Raw genomic sequence first — 17,045 nt, 5'->3', positions numbered from 1 at the left:
TTGGAAGGGACCCCAGGGGTCATCTAGTCCAACCCCCTGTAATGCAGGAATCTCGACTAAAGCATCCATGACAGACGGCCACCCAACCTCTGTTTAAAAGCCCACAAGGAAGGAGAGACTACAACCTCCCGAGGGAGACTGTTCCACAGCTGCTACTGTCAGAAAGTTTTCTCTCTCATGTTTAGTCAGAATCTCCTTTCTTGTAACACTGGTTCAAGTTCAATAATAATAATAATAATAATTTATTATTTATACCCCGCCCATCTGGCTGGGCCTCCCCAGCCACTCTGGGCAGCTTCCATAAAAACCAAAAATACAGTAAAATATCACACGTTAAAAACTTCCCTGAACAGGGCTGCCTTAAGATGTCTTCTGAATGTCAGGTAGTTGTTTATCGCTTTGACATCTGCTGGAAGGGCGTTCCACAGGGCGGGCGCCACTACCGAGAAGGCCCTCTGCCTGGTTCCCTGTAGCTTTGCTTCTCGCAATGAGGGAACTGCCAGAAGGCCCTCAGCGCTGGACCTCAGCGTCCGGGCAGAATGATGGGGGTGGAGACGCTCCTTCAGGTATACTGGACCAAGGCCGTCCAGTATACGGCCTCGTTCAACCCTCCAGAGCAGGAGAAAACAAGCTTGTACCCTCTTCCATGCGACAGCCCTTGGAATATTTGAAGATATTTAATACCGTGGTACCTTGGTTCTCAAACTTAATCCGTTCTGGAAGTCCGTTCCAAAACCAAAGCATTCCAAAACCAAGGTGCGATTTCCCATAGCAAGTAATGCAAAATGGATAATCCGCTTCAGACTTTTAAAAACAACTCCTAAAACAGCAATTAAACATGAATTTTACTCTCTAACAAGACCACCGATCCATAAAATGAAAACAATAAACAATGTACTGCAGTCACACAAACAACCAATCAGTAGCTGAACTGGGTTCTACACAGTCACAAAAACAAAACAAAAAGAGCCGCAAAAACAAAACCACCAAATAAATAGCAAAAAAACAGACAGACCTCACCGTAACACTCAGACGGAAGTGTGCCACTCAAACCGGAGCATGTTCGGCTTCCGAAAAAAGTTTGCAAACTGGAACACTTACTTCCGGTTTGGGTTTGCAGTGTTTGGGTTCTAAGTTCTTTGAGTACCAAGGCGTTTGAGAACCAAGGTACCACTGTACCTGCCCTAGGCCCTCTTAACTTTTCCCCAAGCTTCAAACTCTTGAGCAGCACCTGGGGGCTGGATCTAGCCATTTCCCACAAAACTGAGCCTCACTTTAGGGCTTTGCAAGGAATTTCAAAGATGGCCACCACAGGCAGGTAAGCCCAAGTCTCACTGAAAGAGGAAGGGTCCCACCAGAGAGAATGTTGCTGAGGTACCTCTTGAGAGATATTAGTTGGTAAAGTAATACTACTATTGCTGTTGCTAACACAATTCCTCTGGAAAACAGATAGAAAGAGATCATTTTTAAAAGCTGCACAAGGCTGCTATGCTAGCAGGGGTGAAGGCAGTAGAGGAAATGAAGGAATCACCCCCTGCTATGCCCTTCTGTCACCTCTGAAATGAACGGCAAATATTAGCAATTCTGAATGCATTAGGAACAGGTCGGCTTTCTTCTGACTCTCCTGCTAGCTGAAAGGGACTCCTTTAACATCACTAATATGCGACTCATACCAATGTTTTGGTAGCAAAGGACTGTCAGGAAGACAAATGCCTTTGCTGCCTGTGTCTGTTAGGGACATAATTCGGGATGTGCAGCTATAGTTTTGAGGGAGAGCAGTGTGGGCTGTAAAAGCCATCTGCCCAGTACATTTTCTACAAGAGCAGAGATGGTCAGACTTTAATTGGAAACAAGAGCTGAGCCCCACATCTTGCAGCAGAGAAAAAGCTGGCCCACCCTCTGTGGGCATATTTGACAGGTGGGGTGGGGCTCACCTGACGTAATATGATGTCAGGTGATCACACTTCAAAGGAAAAAGCAGCTGTATGGTTGTGCCGCTTTCCTTGGCAAAAGCGGAGCTTGTTTTTGATGGTGAATTCAGTGCCAAAAGCAATACCTCCTTGCGCCAGGGATGGATGGCGCTTGAGAACACTGTAAGAATGTGCTAGGTCTGACTGGGAGATCCTAAATGAAGCTGATACTGGGGGGGGGGGGGGTTTGCATTTGGTGCTGAGTTTAAAAATGGGGCAGGAGCAAGCATTCAAGTACTAGCTGTACTTCATATCTTCCTGTTCTGACGGAGTCCCCATTCATGATGAGGTTTTTATGTGCATTTACACGCGGGTGGCGCTGTGGGTTAAACCACAGAGCCTAGGACTTGCTGATCAGAAGGTTGGCGGTTCGAATCCCCGCGACGGGGTGAGCTCCTGTTGCTCGGTCCCTGCTCCTGCCAACCTAGCAGTTCGAAAGCACGTCAAAGTGCAAGAAGATAAATAGGTACCGCTCTGGCGGGAAGGTAAACAGTGTTTCTGTGCGTTGCTCTGGTTCACCAGAAGCGTCTTTGTCATGCTGGCCACATGACCTGGAAGCTGTCTGCGGACAAACTCCGGCTCCCTCGGCCAATAAAGCGAGATGAGCGCCGCAACCCTAGAGACAGTCACGACTGGACCTAATGTTCAGGGGTCCCTTTACCTTACTAAAACACAATCAGTCAACTCTGCTTCAGGCCTTCCCTGTTGATGTGGACAAGTCTGAAGTGGAGCTGGCCTACTGGGGGTTGGAAGTGAGGCTTGCATATTCACCCCTGTCCTCTTCCCACTTCATGCATTCAGGCAAACACCAAAATGGAGCAGAAGCCCTAAAGAGATATTACTTATGATTACAGCGGTTGTGCACATGATCCATTCCGGAGCTCCGGTCGGATCCTGAGGTTTGCGTATCCGGAGGTGCCGCTTCTGTGCATGTGCACGGCATGTAGAGCGCTTCTGTGCATGCGTGCAGGGGCGAAACCTGGAAAAATACTTCTGGGTTTGCCGCGCACGTATCCCGAAAGATACGTAACCAGAGGTGAATGTAAGTAGAGGTACCACTGTACCTCACTTTTCTTCCAGGTCATCTCTTTCCTCATTTTATCCTCACAGCTCTGTGAGTTAGGTGGTTATCATCATCATCTTCATCTATAAGATTTATATACCACCCTTCATGAAAAGATCTCAGGGTGGTTCACAAGATGAAAATACAAGATAAAACAGAAACGAGAAAACAACAACCTCTCCTCTCACCTCCTTGAGAGGCGTTGACTGGCCCAAGGTTAGCCAGTGAGCTTCCTGGCTGAGTCAGGATTTGATCAGTCCTTAGTCTAGCACTCTAATCACTTGCACACTGGTTAGATTTCCACTAGACAATTCCTTTCTGTTCATGTGCTTTTTTTTTTTTTGCTTTCTCTCTTTCACGGTGTTATTTCTAGTTTCAGACTCTGAGAATGAATTATTGAAAGGATAACTCAATCGAGAGATCATCTTTTACCTCAGACTCAGTTCATTTGCCTCCAGGATCCACTAGGATTCATGATACTGAGAAATATCTATACAGTTTTTCAGTTACTATGCAGTTTACCGCAGCAGATCCTACTTGGTAGGAGAGTGACACAATCTAGAAGACAGTGATGTGGATAATCTTGCTATTCCCCGTCTTTGACTAATTATTTTCTTTCAGTTAATTGGGCTCTTTCTAAAGATGCACGGTTGACAGAAATGAAGGGTGAATGTTCTTCTTCAGAAACTTTGTAAGTTAATTCTTATGCACTTGCAGTTCTTGTGAAGTTAGTACAAGTGATCTTCCTTCCCCCCTTTCATTAACTTACTAAGTTCACCGAACTTTAAAATTCATGCTGCCTTTTATCTTGGATAGGACTGATCAATATGATGCAATGGAGTGCTTGCATGAATGTGAGAGAGGCACCCTTTTAGGAAACAAGGCAGACTTCACCAACCTGATATCACCCAGATGTTTGGGGCTATAATTCCCACCAGCCCCAGCCAGGCTGAAATAAGGGGTGAGCCTTTACATAAGAGAAGTGGCAAACATGGAGGCTGCTCAGGCAGCAGTCCCAAGACGATGCTTACTTGTAATTAAGTTCCACAGGAATCAGTGAGACTTACAAGAAAAAAGTGTTTGGGGTTAGAGCCATAACTTGCAGCCTATTTGCAGGAGCAATCCTGTTGAATTTAATAGAACTACCCTAGTACATAAGGGTGTCGTAGTCTTATATTGTGGAAATTTGGCATATTGATTCCTTAAATACAGTGGTACCTTGGTTTGCAAACAGTCTGGTTTGCATACGTTTTGGATTACAAACACGTCAAACCTGGAAGTGCATGTCCCGGTTTGTGAACTTTTTTTGGATTTACACCCATTTTTTTTGATTACGAACAATTTTTTTTGGGAGGCCCTATTGGCGAAAGCGAGCCTTGGGTTACAACCTCTTTTGGTTTACGAATGGACCTCCGGAACGGATTATGGTTGTAAACCAAGGTACCACTGTAAACGAAAGTAAAGGAAACAGAAACTAAGCCACAAATCAGAATATAGAAATACCTGGATTTAAGCCATTTTGAGGAAGCTTCAGGCATTAAAAGATGCACCTATAAGTGGAACTGCTGTGTCCCACACTTCAGCATTCAGCTTTCACCTCCTAAGAAGCTGAATCATTTAATGGGCACAGAAGTCTTACTGTGTTGGAACTGAAGATGGATGAACTACCTTTTCCAGTGCATTTGTGTGTGTGTGTGTGTGTGTGTGTGTGTGTGTGTGTGTGTAAACGAGCAATGGTTTCCTACAGCAATCCGGACACAAAAACTTAAAATGTAAAAATGTATGAAGTCTTGGCATCAGAGAGCATATAATTTGCACTTGGGAGATAAAATGTGGGACTGGAGCTGATGGGAACAAAGGGGAAGCATTGAGGAACTGGGTCCAAGCCCCATGTTGGGCAAAAGATTCCAGCATTGCCGGGGGTTGGACTAGATGACCCTCGTGGTTCCTCCGAACTCTACAATTCAATTCAACTCTACAATTCTACTCCATCTCCTCAGAGTATTGCGAAAGAACAATGTCAACATTTGATGATCTCCTTCTACCGGTCCACAATAGAAAGTGTCCTTTCATACTGCATCACGGTGTGGTATGCTGGTTTGACATCATCTGATAGGAAGTGCCTACAGAGGCTGGTGAATACAGCACAAGATATTATGGTCTGTCCCGTGAATCCACTGGATGAAATAGCGGAAGAACGTTGCCTCAGGAGAGTGAGGAAAATTCTCAGGGATGATTCACACCCTGGCCGGCACTTTCTTGATCTACTGCCCTCAGGCAGAAGATATAGAAGCGTGATTAGTCGCACCAACAGGGTAAAGAACAGCTTCTATTTGTGGTCTGTTAGGCTGCTGAATCAAAAGATAACAACAGGGCAACTGACTTTTGGGTTTGGTGGGTGTGCGTCAGTAAACGAGGGGAATTAAGACTAAGAGAGCTGAGTGGGGGGTGTTCATGTAATCTCACTGTATACAAGTTGTACAAGTGACAATAAAGTATTTCAAATGCATGCTTAATGTGTCAGTGGGATTTTGCTGCATGCACATGCAATAAAACAGAGGTGTATAGATGGGCCATTACTCTTTGAAATTGTGCTTACCCACCAAGCAGGTGGTATTCCGAGTATGTATATTTACATGAAAAATTGTCTTTGGCTGAAAGAGGAAGAGCCAAGACCTTTGGATTTCGCAAGGGGATCTACTGAGTCAAAGTACATTTTAGCATCTGATTCGCTCTTGGAAAGTAAATGAAAAATAAAAATGCCAGAGGTAAGCTACAAAGGAAATTGGGCAAGCAGTCTATTGCTTTTCCTGAGCTGAGCTCCATGCCCTTTCCACTCCTAGCCTGTGGGAAAGCACTGTGATCAGAGGCCATGTTCATCTATTGCCACAGGGGTGTGCAGCAGGATGCCAACCTGCGCCCCTCCCCCGATGTGTCGGATTACAACTCTGCAATTCCAGATGGCTTGAAACCGCATTCAAACCCACATGCAGCGGGACGAAATGGGCCATGAAATTGTGAACTTACTAAGCTTTTTCATGCAGTCTCGAAGCCTGGTTTCCAAACTGAGCACTCGCTGGTGGAGTTCCTCATAATCATAGGCGCCAATTTCCTCCTGGATCCCGGTGAGGACTGAAGACAGATTTCTAATTTCCTCTTTGAACTGGGTGATTAACTTAGCATCAGTTTTGTACTGTTCCAGGACTGGTATCAGTGGCAGGAGCTCATCCATCTTTTCTTTCAGCTCCTGCAAAAAAAGCAGTGAAGTGTGCATTAGGGAAGTCTAAAAATGTTACGTCCTCTAAGTTCTTTAATAAAATTCTTTTATGCTTCTTATCAAATCTATGCCTGAAATTCCTATTGATCGTAGTATCAAAATTAGTGTCCCACGAGAGGTTTAGAAGCCCCGAGATGAATGGTTTTAAAGCTTTGGATAAATTGTATGTTCTTAAATAATGTTCTTAAAGAGAAATCGTTTTCTTTTAAATCAAACCTTTCCCAGTATAGAACTAAGAAGAACAGGAATATTATTTTTAAAGCTAGTTTGATCAGAAACATACATCCATTCAGTCCAAATAATGACAGAACGCTTAGCTATATAAATGCACTCCACTATTATCATTGTGGTGTGTGAGAAAGCTAGTGAATTGATTTGATTTTTCTATTTAGAAGAGGCGATTGGTTGATCTGTACAGAACTGCCTCATCCACTAAGAGCATCCTGGGCACTTCAGTAAGTGTTCAACACTGTCAAAGGTGACAGCTCTAAAGGAGATCCTTGTCCACATGAAGACCCCTGAATCTAGGCTGGTGTGTTGATAAACAACCCCTCCTACCTGACTGATTCTTTTGCCAATATTTTAACCGTGTACAAAACTGGTTTCACCTGCCATTTGGCCAATCAAGACAAGTATCAATAAAATGATTATTCCTCTAAAACTGCTCACAAAGCAGTTTCCCAGAGGAAAGGCTTCTGATTACGCCCAAGTGTGTGGTTTGACCTTTATGCTAAAACATTTGGATTCTTCACCCACAGATAGTTTGTTTCTTCTAGATTTCTGTTAAGTGCAAGTCTCCCCAGACCCCAAACTGATTCCGAAACAGTTTCCTTAGCACACTGTACTACTTTGGTCAATACTTTAACCTTGCGTTAAATGAGTTCCATCAATCATTTTGCCTATCACCTGGTTTTGAAAGGTGATTTGGAAACACATACACCCCTTCTCCAATCCATTAAGAAAAGGTCTCAGCTTCTAAATCTGCAACAACAAAAATGGACTGGCCAGTTCATCTGCGCAGGACGCAAATGCAGAAGAATGGAAAAATAACACGGAAGTATAAAAATGGTAGGTGGGTCCTAAGCGAACAATAATATTGGGGTTGTATCCAATGCCAGTCCTCCTCAGATGAGACCCATTGAAATTAATGAACACAACTAACTTAGGTCTAGGGATGCGGGTGGCGTTGTGGGTTAAATCACAGAGCCTAGGGCTTGGTGATCAGAAGGTCAGTGGTTCGAATCCCTGCGACGGGGCCGTTGATTGGTCCTTGCTCCTGCCAACCTAGCAGTTTGAAAGCACATCAAAGTGCAAGTAGATACTTCCCACTCTGGTGGGAAGGTAAACGGCATTTCCGTGCTCTGCTCTGGTTTGCCAGAAGCAGCTTAGTCATGCTGGCCACATGACCTGGAAACTGTATGCCGGCTCCCTTGACCAATAAAGTGAGATGAATGCTGCAACCCCAGAGTCGTCCGTGACTGGACCTAATGGTCAGGGGTCCCTTTACCCTTTGCCTTAGGTCTATTAATTTCAATGATTTTACTCGAAGTGAAACTTGGTTGGCGGCAACTACTGAGCAAGCAAGCTCACAAAAAAGGATAATCTGGATAGGACATGATTTGGTTCCACTGACTCCAGCAGAAATCATTGCCTGCCTGCCTGCCTGCCTGCCTGCATTGGGTTTTGGCATTTGCTCATTTGGAATAAAGAGAATCGCTACATTTCATGATACATTACTAAAGTGGTTCTAATAAGAAAGCTTTGCCTATGATGGTTGAGAAATGCCCTCATGATGTTGAGAGAAATGAGCTGATATTGTAAAATCAGTCTTCAGCTCAGTGAATGGGTTTATCCCTTGAGGTGTTTTTGTTAGCACTGCACCATGCTGCATAATAATGATGATAGTGGTTCCAGTGTTTCGACAAAAGTACATTTAAATTAATTGTATCAACCATTTCTATTTAATGATTTTTTTTAATGGGAGGGGGATATCACCTGGGAAATATTAATTCCGGTGATGAGGTGGGGTAAAAATCCACAGGCAATGTCAAAAGGCATGTTTTACATATAGCTAATTTAAATAGATGTAAATTGCATTTTTAAATTACATGCGGAAATGTTATTACCATAAATGCATTAGAGTAACTAGAGTCCCCTTTGCAGTTCTCTTATATAATGTTATACTCATGAGAAAGATTCCACTTTTTGTTGATGCCCAGAAATCTTGAAATGATATCCGCTTGGAAAGGATGAATCGAGGGAGCGTTTTGTTAGACACAGAACCATAAACTCACACAGACCTTCACAAATGGGACATTAAATCCTCTTTCTGTTCCAGAGATCTTAATTTATGAACGCAGTGACATGACTATGTACATCGTTGGGCTTCGTTTCAATAGTGGTTTCAATATGGGTAAAAGGAAAGAACTACAGACCTCAGATTCCATTTCCTGAAGCAACTTACAGCAGTCCGTTACTCTATGAGGCAAATGTGCTTAATTTGTTCACGGTTGTTCTTCCTTTAACAAACTTGAACAATATATATGTCAAGGGAGACATAAGATGGGCAGTTCATGTGCGTAACAACCAGCCATTGTGCATAATTCACCTGGCCTCTTGGAACAGGGGTCAGTAAACTTTTTCAGCAGAGGACCAGTCCACTGTCCCTCAGACCTTGTGGGGTGTTGAACTATTTTGAAAAAATATATGAACAAATTCCTATGCCCCATAAATAACCCCACAAATTCCTATGCCCCACAAATAAAAGCACACATTCTACTCATGTAAAAACATCAGGCAGGCTCCACAAATAACCCAGAGACCCATTTTAAATAACAGGACACATTCTACTCATGTAAAAACATGCTGATTCCCGGACTGTCTGCGGGCTGGATTTAGAAGGTGATTGGGCCGGATCTGGCCCCCAGGCCTTAGGTTGCCTACCCATGTCTTGGAAGGATTCTCCATGAAGTCCGGTGAATGTTTACAATGGCTGGCTGATATGCACACTAACTGCTCAATTTCTAATCCTCTTAACATATGCATGAACACTCATCTTTAAACATTTGTGTACATGCAGATAGGTGCTCTGGTCCATGGGGTCACGAAGAGTAGGACACGACTAAACGACTAAACAACCACAACTCTGGTGCAGGGTCTTTTACAGCATAGTGTGGCAGCAATCAGACTCGGGAGGAGTGCTGTGGCTGTGAATTTTGCTTTGGGAACCTGCATGTTTGCTTATTTGCACCAAGCCATGATTTGGCACCTGGGCCAAAGTGGTACTTATTGCCTGCAGTTAGATGAGCATGAAGGCTGTGGTTTAAGATCTGAAGACTGTATTTTTTAAAGAAAAGAAAAGGAACCAAATGGACTGGTACACTTTTATGCCGGAGAATTATTTTTACAAAGGATCCAAAATGATACAAATGCAGCCTTGTATTTAATCCTGGTAGCCAAAGCCAAGTGAATGGGATCCTGTGCAGTTGAGTGAGTGGGCTGGCAAAGGAGGAATGGAGCAATCTCTCCCTCCTTTGTGCCCCAAACAGAACCATGTAGGCTGCCAGAAGAAATGAAAATATCTGCATTCAGCAGGCTACTGAAGAAGGGGCAGCACTCTTCATCCCTCTGCTGTCAGCTCACAGCAGGTTGGTGTTGGGTTGGTTTTTGTTTTTTTTGCAGCTAATAACTTTCGTGGCGCTAATAACTTTCGTGGACACGGGTGGCGCTGTGGGTTAAACCACAGAGCCTAGGACTTGCTGATCAGAAGGTTGGCGGTTCAAATCCTAGTGATGGGGTTAGCTCCCGTTGCTCGGTCCCTGCTCCTGCCAACCTAGCAGTTCAAAAGCACGTCAAAGTGCAAGTAGATAAATAGGTACCGCTCCGGCGGGAAGGTAAACGGCGTTTCTGTGCGCTGCTCTGGTTCGCCAGAAGCGGCTTAGTCATGCTGGCCACATGACCCGGAAGCTGTATGCCGGCTCCCTCGGCCAATAAAGCGAGATGAGTGCCGCAACCCCAGAGTCGGTCACGACTGGAACTAATGGTCAGGGGTCCCTTTACCTTTACCTTTAACTTCTGCGGGCATCCCTACAGATGAGGAATGTCTACCCAGTGTACTCGATTCTGCTCTCCAGGCACTAGTTCAGGAACTGCAATTCTCAGCTGGATGCACAGACTCTCTGGCAAAGCTGACATCACTTAGCAGGGAAAGCTTCATAAGTAGGGAACACATGAGTGCTCAGATTGTCTGTAATAATCAATGGGTAGAAATGCATTTTCTAAAAGATCCTCCCATTTCCTGCACACACTCTAAGAGGCAGATCAGCCTTTTCAGAATGTGAACGAGATAAAAACACCGTAATGTGACTATGATATCCACAGGGCGACAGATTGCTTCTTTTTCTCCACAAGTGAAATAGGCTTTTTATAAAAAAACAACCCACCTCTTGATTGAAATTTGTTTGAGCTAATTCAGTTGCTTAAGATGTCTGATCAAGCATATGCCAGTAAAAGGAAAACTGAACCTCTATTTTACAAGTTTTCAAAAGTGGGCCACATTGGTTACAGATAAGAAATGTGTTCATTGCATTCTAACACAACTAGGAAGCATATCAATTGCACTTTGGTCATTGTGCATACAAAGCCTGCTCTGTACCATTGTGCTCAGTCCCCAGTTTAAGCATGAAGTGCACTGAGCAATCTCACAGATTGCTCTTCCAAAAGAAAGAAGCACGGCCTGTTATTCTGACCTTTTAAAATTACTGAGTAATATGATTGCTTTGCACTCCTTTTAAAATGCCAGTCAAAGGACCCAATCAAAGCTGAAGGTCCAGCCAATCCAAATATCGGGTCTTTTAAAAGGTTACAGTGTTCAGAACATGATGTTGCCCTTGACAGCTCTCATTGGAACTGCTGGATGCTGACCTTAACGCTAGGCCCACGAAAAGTGTAATGACAATACAAAATACTTGAATGGCACAATACAAGCTTCCCATTATTGCCAATGATGATAGGAATTGTCGTTGAGTCTTGTACAGCTATGGACATATCCTGTAGTTACACCACTCTGAACTTTTCTTGGGCAGGAAAAGAGCATCTTAAAGGGAGCGTTTCTCCAACCGAGACAACCTGGTTTTGTTTTTGAATTGCTCTCGTCCTTAGGTTAGATAGTGGGGAGCATTTCTGAAAGCTACCTGTCAGAGCAGGCGGGTGAGAGGAGGTGAAGCAAGGCAGCCAGAGGAGTCTAGAAGAAAGGTGAGCTGACTTGTTGACAAAATGGGGAGCCGGCAAGCTGGTAATGCAACACACTGTTGAGCAGGGCAGCTAAGAGACAGTGAAGATGGGAGAACGGCAACTTGGCTTTTGTTGGAAAGTCAAGTTGCTCTGACTGAGCAGGAGCCAGACTCATTGTAGAGCCATGTAAAATGCTATTGGCTCCGTTGTGTCATTTGATCTCTTTTCTGGCCCTCTGCAGTACTGGCACAATGCATTGCAGAGAGTAGGCCAGAAGATCCCTCTTCTGCCAAGTTACCATATTGGTGCAGTGAGAAAGGAGCTGGGGTCTAATGGCCCTGGTTAGGGATAAGCTAGTTGTCTCCTCTAGTGACCTATAACCTCACTCTGTTCTGGTGAAACCTGTATAATCTCTAAAATTGGTTCCAGTCTAGATTTCAGAACTGGAGCATGTGCAGTTTGTCCTAGTTTCCCATTTCTTTGGTTCATTTGTAGCTTCTCTGACTCCCCTGCATTGGCAAAGTGCACAATTGCATTGCTGTTTGTTTGTTTTAACTTTTCCAAAAAGAAATCAGAAGCCAGCTTGGATTGTTAATTATTGCTTGCTTTCATTCCTCTACATTAGAACACCACACAAAAAGAACCAAAAGGTGCAATCACAAATAACAAGCATATCAAAACACTTTTTTGCAGAGGGTTGTGGTGTCTTTTCCACTGGGCACATGCATGTAAACTAGACAAGGGAGAGAGAGAAGACAGATACAGATAGCAGCACTCCGTACAAATGTCAGGGGGAAAAAATGGATTTGAAATGTAAAGATCTTTCATTCTGCAGAATTATCTTCTTCAGCAATTGTATATAGTGACAAAGTTGTGTGTAGTATGTAATTGGAAGTCTCCAAAGCAATCATAATGGTTTGTATTCAGCTCTTTCTTTAGCATATGTGCTGCCAGGGTGCAAAGATCCGCCCAGCGCCCCCAAATTAACTTTTATTATGCTTATGCCAGACACCACGCTTATGCCTTATCTCTTGTTTACAAAAGAAGGGAGGAAAAAGAAACAAACTCATTGCTCATTTATTTATACACAACACCACCACACTTAAACTTGTAAGTATTGTTTAGGCACCTACTTAGGAGAAACATCAGTCGTGTCAAAGGTGCCATTGACCCTGCTGCCGCATAGCAGCTCAACACGATACGTAACATAATATTTTGATGTAAGAGTTAATTTCGTGTGCATGGCACAGTTGTGAATGACAAGCGCCGCCATTGTGAATGACAAGCTCTGCCGCTGGTGCGGCGCGTCTTTGGCAAATGAACGCACAAAGTTGAAAGTCCTTTAGTGAAACAGTAGGTATACATTTTGGTAATACCTAGGTATATATGTATTTCTAGCTTGGTCAAAATTATTTATTATTTCATAACAGGTAGATCGTTAAGAGTTTCGGCAGCTTGCGCCTGGCACCCCCCAGAATTCGGCACCTAGGTGCCCCACACCCCTTGCACCCTCTGGTAAAGACGGCCCTGTTTGTATCCAGTGTTGTACTAGAGCGGCTTTGCTGGTGTAACAGGACTTCAATTTCCTCTGTCTACGAGCCCCCAAACCTGCTCTGGAGGCTCCCCTCAAGCCCCAGCTGTATGATTATGTACATAATCCGCAAGCGCAGCAAGCAAGGAACCCTCATTATGTATTGTGGCATGGGGGTGTTCATTTATTTCCTATGTGGAAGCCATTCAAAAGTGTGATCAAATTCCAGCCAAATGCAAGTGTCTGGCTACAATGTACATTCTACATATAGCATAGTCAGTGAGCTAGTTGTTCAACATGCATAATAATCAAAGGATTGATGATTATCAGTAAGTTTGTTTTTTTCTTTACTGATCTTGTTCCACTGCAAGTTCCTTTCCTTGCTTGTATTTTTAACTTTGTCTCAAAATAAAATTCTGATTAAGGAAGGGGGAGGGAGGAAAAAAAGGCAGTTGGTTCCACTTCCAGGAAAAAATTGGATTAAAAAAATCAGACGAGGATAATTATGTAAGGAACCATCCCAATTATGTTGCTGCTGCAAAAGTAGTGACTGTGGAAAAAATAGAAATAAAGGCGCTCAATTCTTCCTGTTTTGGAATGGATTGAAAAAATTTGGTCTATTGTGACAATGATTAAACTAACTTACTAAAGGCAGTTACAAATAAATCAACTCGATAAATTGATGGAGAATTAGGTGTTCATCTAGATACTTGGAATAACAAGCACGAGGGCGACATGCAGCCTTATGTAGTTTTCAACCTGTTGTAATGTTATTATTTTGAACTTTTGTTGCCGATACATTGTAAAACTTAAAAATATTAACAAAAATAAAATGAAACGAACTACATTACTTCATGTCTAACAAGAGCCAACAACCTATCATGCCTTTTTAAAAAAATGACAACAACAACAAACCCAGACACAACAACCGAAAAACCCACAGTGCTACCAATTAAAGCACTGTGCTTTAATTGGTAGCACTGTGGCCCTCCAGGTGTTTGGGACTACAATTCCCACCATCCCTGACCATTGGTCCTGTTAGCTAGGGATGATGGGAATTGTAGTCCCAAACATCTGGAGGACCGGAGTTTGCCTATGCCTGAATTAAAGCAACATGAACTTCTCTCCTTATAAACTTTCCCACCCTGGAAAGTACAGAATGTCAGAGTTTAAAGGGACACTATGGCTCCTTGCTCTTTTCTTATTAATTCTGCCGGGTGTGCTTCATTTATCACAAGCAGAGGCTGTTTTGCATCTAAATCTCCTGGTGGGAACCCCACCATGGATGCCGCGAAAATAGGATTCTGTTCTGCAGTGGCGACATTTCCCCCCACCCCACTATTGTGTCAGTAATTAATGGTCACTTCCCATCACAGCGAAACGCTGCAGCGAGAGGGATGATCGCAGCAGCAACAAGGGGGTTCATTATGCGCTTACCGACAAGCGTTTCAAGTTGACAACTTTGCCGGCCGCACATTGTTTCTCACAAGCGCATCACTTCTGGCAGTCATTCAAGTGATCATTAAAAGAAGAGAAAAGTCAAACATACTTGAAAATGCTTTGTCATTAGTGTCTTCCGGTCATCTTCAATTTGCCGGAACTTGGCCTTCAGCCCTTTCATTTGTGTTTCCATCCTTAAAACGTACTGGAAATCTCTTTGAGTCCGTAGGTTTAAAACTTCAATGGACTGGGACATATTCTGAACCTGTTAAGGAAGAACATCAATTATGTTCTCAGAATATACTGTCTATCTATCTATATACTTAAGTTTCCTTTCTCACACATAAAAATGCTGGTATATCAAACGCTGAATGATACGCTGGCATGTGTCAGCATTCAGATTTGCTAGGCATTTTGCTGAGCTCTGAAATTCACAAGAACAGCGAATTGGAAACACAGTCTCGTTTTGTACAGGTACGACCCCTTCTAAAATTAACGAGACTGTGGAGGTACAGAATTTGAACCTGTCCCTTTACCCCATCAAACAATGCCTGCAAAAAAGAACATATTGTGGCAACTCAGCAAAAGAGGAACATCGATGCTGAGGCAGAGCTGCATATTTTTGCACAAATATATATATTAAATACTGTAGTAGCCTGGAGCAAGGTGTGTGTATTGCTTTTAGGTCAGTTCAGGACAGTGCTGGGGATCAGTAACAACCACAGGCTGGTATGGAAGCAGTCTCTTATGGCTGCTTCATACATGACATAGTTTAAAGTGCACACCTAAATGGGTGTGAGTGTATGGCTAAAAGATGTAAATGCTGTGAACACACACATACACACACACACACACACACACACACACGTGTGTGCGTGTGCATGTGCTTGTATGTCTATCTATCTATCTATCTATCTATCTATATCATCTATCTATCTATCATCTATCTATCTATCTATCTATCTATCTATCTATCTATCTATCTATATCATCTATCTATCTATCTATCATCTATCTATCTATCATCTATCTATCTATCTATCTATCTATCTATCTATCTATATCATCTATCTATCTATCATCTATCTATCTATCTATCTATCTATCTATCCATCTATCATCATCTATCTGTCATCTATCTAATCTATCTATAACATTGGCTTAAGCTCCTGCTTCAGGATGCTTGAGGATTACATGCAGTCTGTATTTTTAAATAAAATGACTGGACTCACATTCCCAGACTGATAGGGATATCCAAATGCAGTTACCTTTGGTATTGATACTTAAAAGTCATACCGAAATGCATATATATATATAGGTAAAGGGACCCCTGAACATTAGGTCCAGTCGTGACCGACTCTGGGGTTGCTGCGCTCATCTCACTTAATTGGCCGAGGGAGCCGGCGTACAGCTTAGCCAGCATGACTAAGCCGCTTCTGGTAAACCAGAGCAGTGCGTGGAAATGTCATTTACCTTCCCGCAGGAGCGGTACCTATTTATCTACTTGCACTTTGACATGCTTTCGAACTGCTAGGTTGGCAGGAGCAGGGACCGAGCAACGGGAGCTCACCCCGTTGTGGGGATTCTAACTGCCAACCTTCTGATCGTCAAGTCCTAGGCTCTGTGGTTTAACCCACAGTGCCACCCGCATCCCTATAAAAGTCATACTTTAGTGTAAAATGCCAAAGTAATGCAGATTTCATGAAAAACATGTACAAAAATAATGCACTTTTTAAAAGTTCCCAGGCTGATACAGAAACAAAATGGAATGGGTTTAAGAACAGATGTGAAAGCAAAGCAGATCAAAAATAGACTGAACCATCCATCTCTGTTCCTGGTCAAATAAGCACCTGGCAAACCTTGTTTGCTGTCATCAGTGGTATGGCTCACCTGATCTCCAGTTGGTTGCATTGCTGCACACCAGGCGGTACAGTGGTTGCCACAGTGCAAACGCACCTGCAGGAGCATTGCCTTGCCTCTGCCACTGTGTTTGCACCCTGTCAACCTCCCCTTCCCAGTAAGCAGAAGCGGTCAGGTGAGTGCCACTGCTGTCATACGCATCTTCTGGGTGTGCCTCAAGCTTTTCATGTTTTAGCTCCTGCCTCTTCCCCACTGTAAAACTCCTAAAAGTTCCCCTTTCCCTGAGCTTCAGATACATGTAGGTTGTTGAGGAATGCAGGAGACTGGTTTCAGAAGGATGGAGGGGAAAGGGAGAGCCCCTGCTGTTCTCACAGAGCTTGTTGGGTAGCCTTTGGGTGCTATCTATAGTGGTTAAGAAGGGACACGGGTGGCGCTGTGGGTTAAACCACAGAACCTAGGACTTGCCGATCAGAAGGTTGGCAGTTCGAATCCCCGCGACGGGGTGAGCTCCCATTGCTCGTCCCAGCTCCTGCCAACCTAGCAGTTCGAAAGCACGTCAAAGTGCAAGTAGATAAATAGGTACCGCTCCGGCGGGAAGGTAAACGGTGTTTTCATGCACTGCTCTGGTTCGCCAGAAGCGGCTTAGTCATGCTGGCCACATGACCTGGAAGC

The 17,045-nt window shown here is 43.6% G+C and overlaps 1 protein-coding gene across 3 annotated transcripts in view; it reads right to left on the bottom strand.

The window, feature by feature from the left end:
• Window positions 1–17,045, bottom strand: part of OLFM3 (olfactomedin 3) — a 162,966-nt gene that overhangs the window by 11,402 nt on the left and 134,519 nt on the right. For all 3 annotated transcript variants that reach the window (XM_083620493.1, XM_083620492.1, XM_083620494.1), the window contains exons 3-4: window positions 14,623–14,778; window positions 6,061–6,280 (exon numbers count right to left, since the gene is read on the bottom strand). In XM_083620493.1, the coding sequence (XP_083476619.1) occupies window positions 6,061–6,280; window positions 14,623–14,778 (376 nt within the window). The remainder of the gene's footprint in view (window positions 1–6,060; window positions 6,281–14,622; window positions 14,779–17,045) is intronic.

This window comes from Podarcis filfolensis (assembly GCF_964270895.1).
Source record: "Podarcis filfolensis genome assembly, chromosome: 6".
NCBI classification, from domain to species: domain Eukaryota; kingdom Metazoa; phylum Chordata; class Lepidosauria; order Squamata; family Lacertidae; genus Podarcis; species Podarcis filfolensis.
This window is presented reverse-complemented; position numbering and strand designations above follow the sequence as displayed.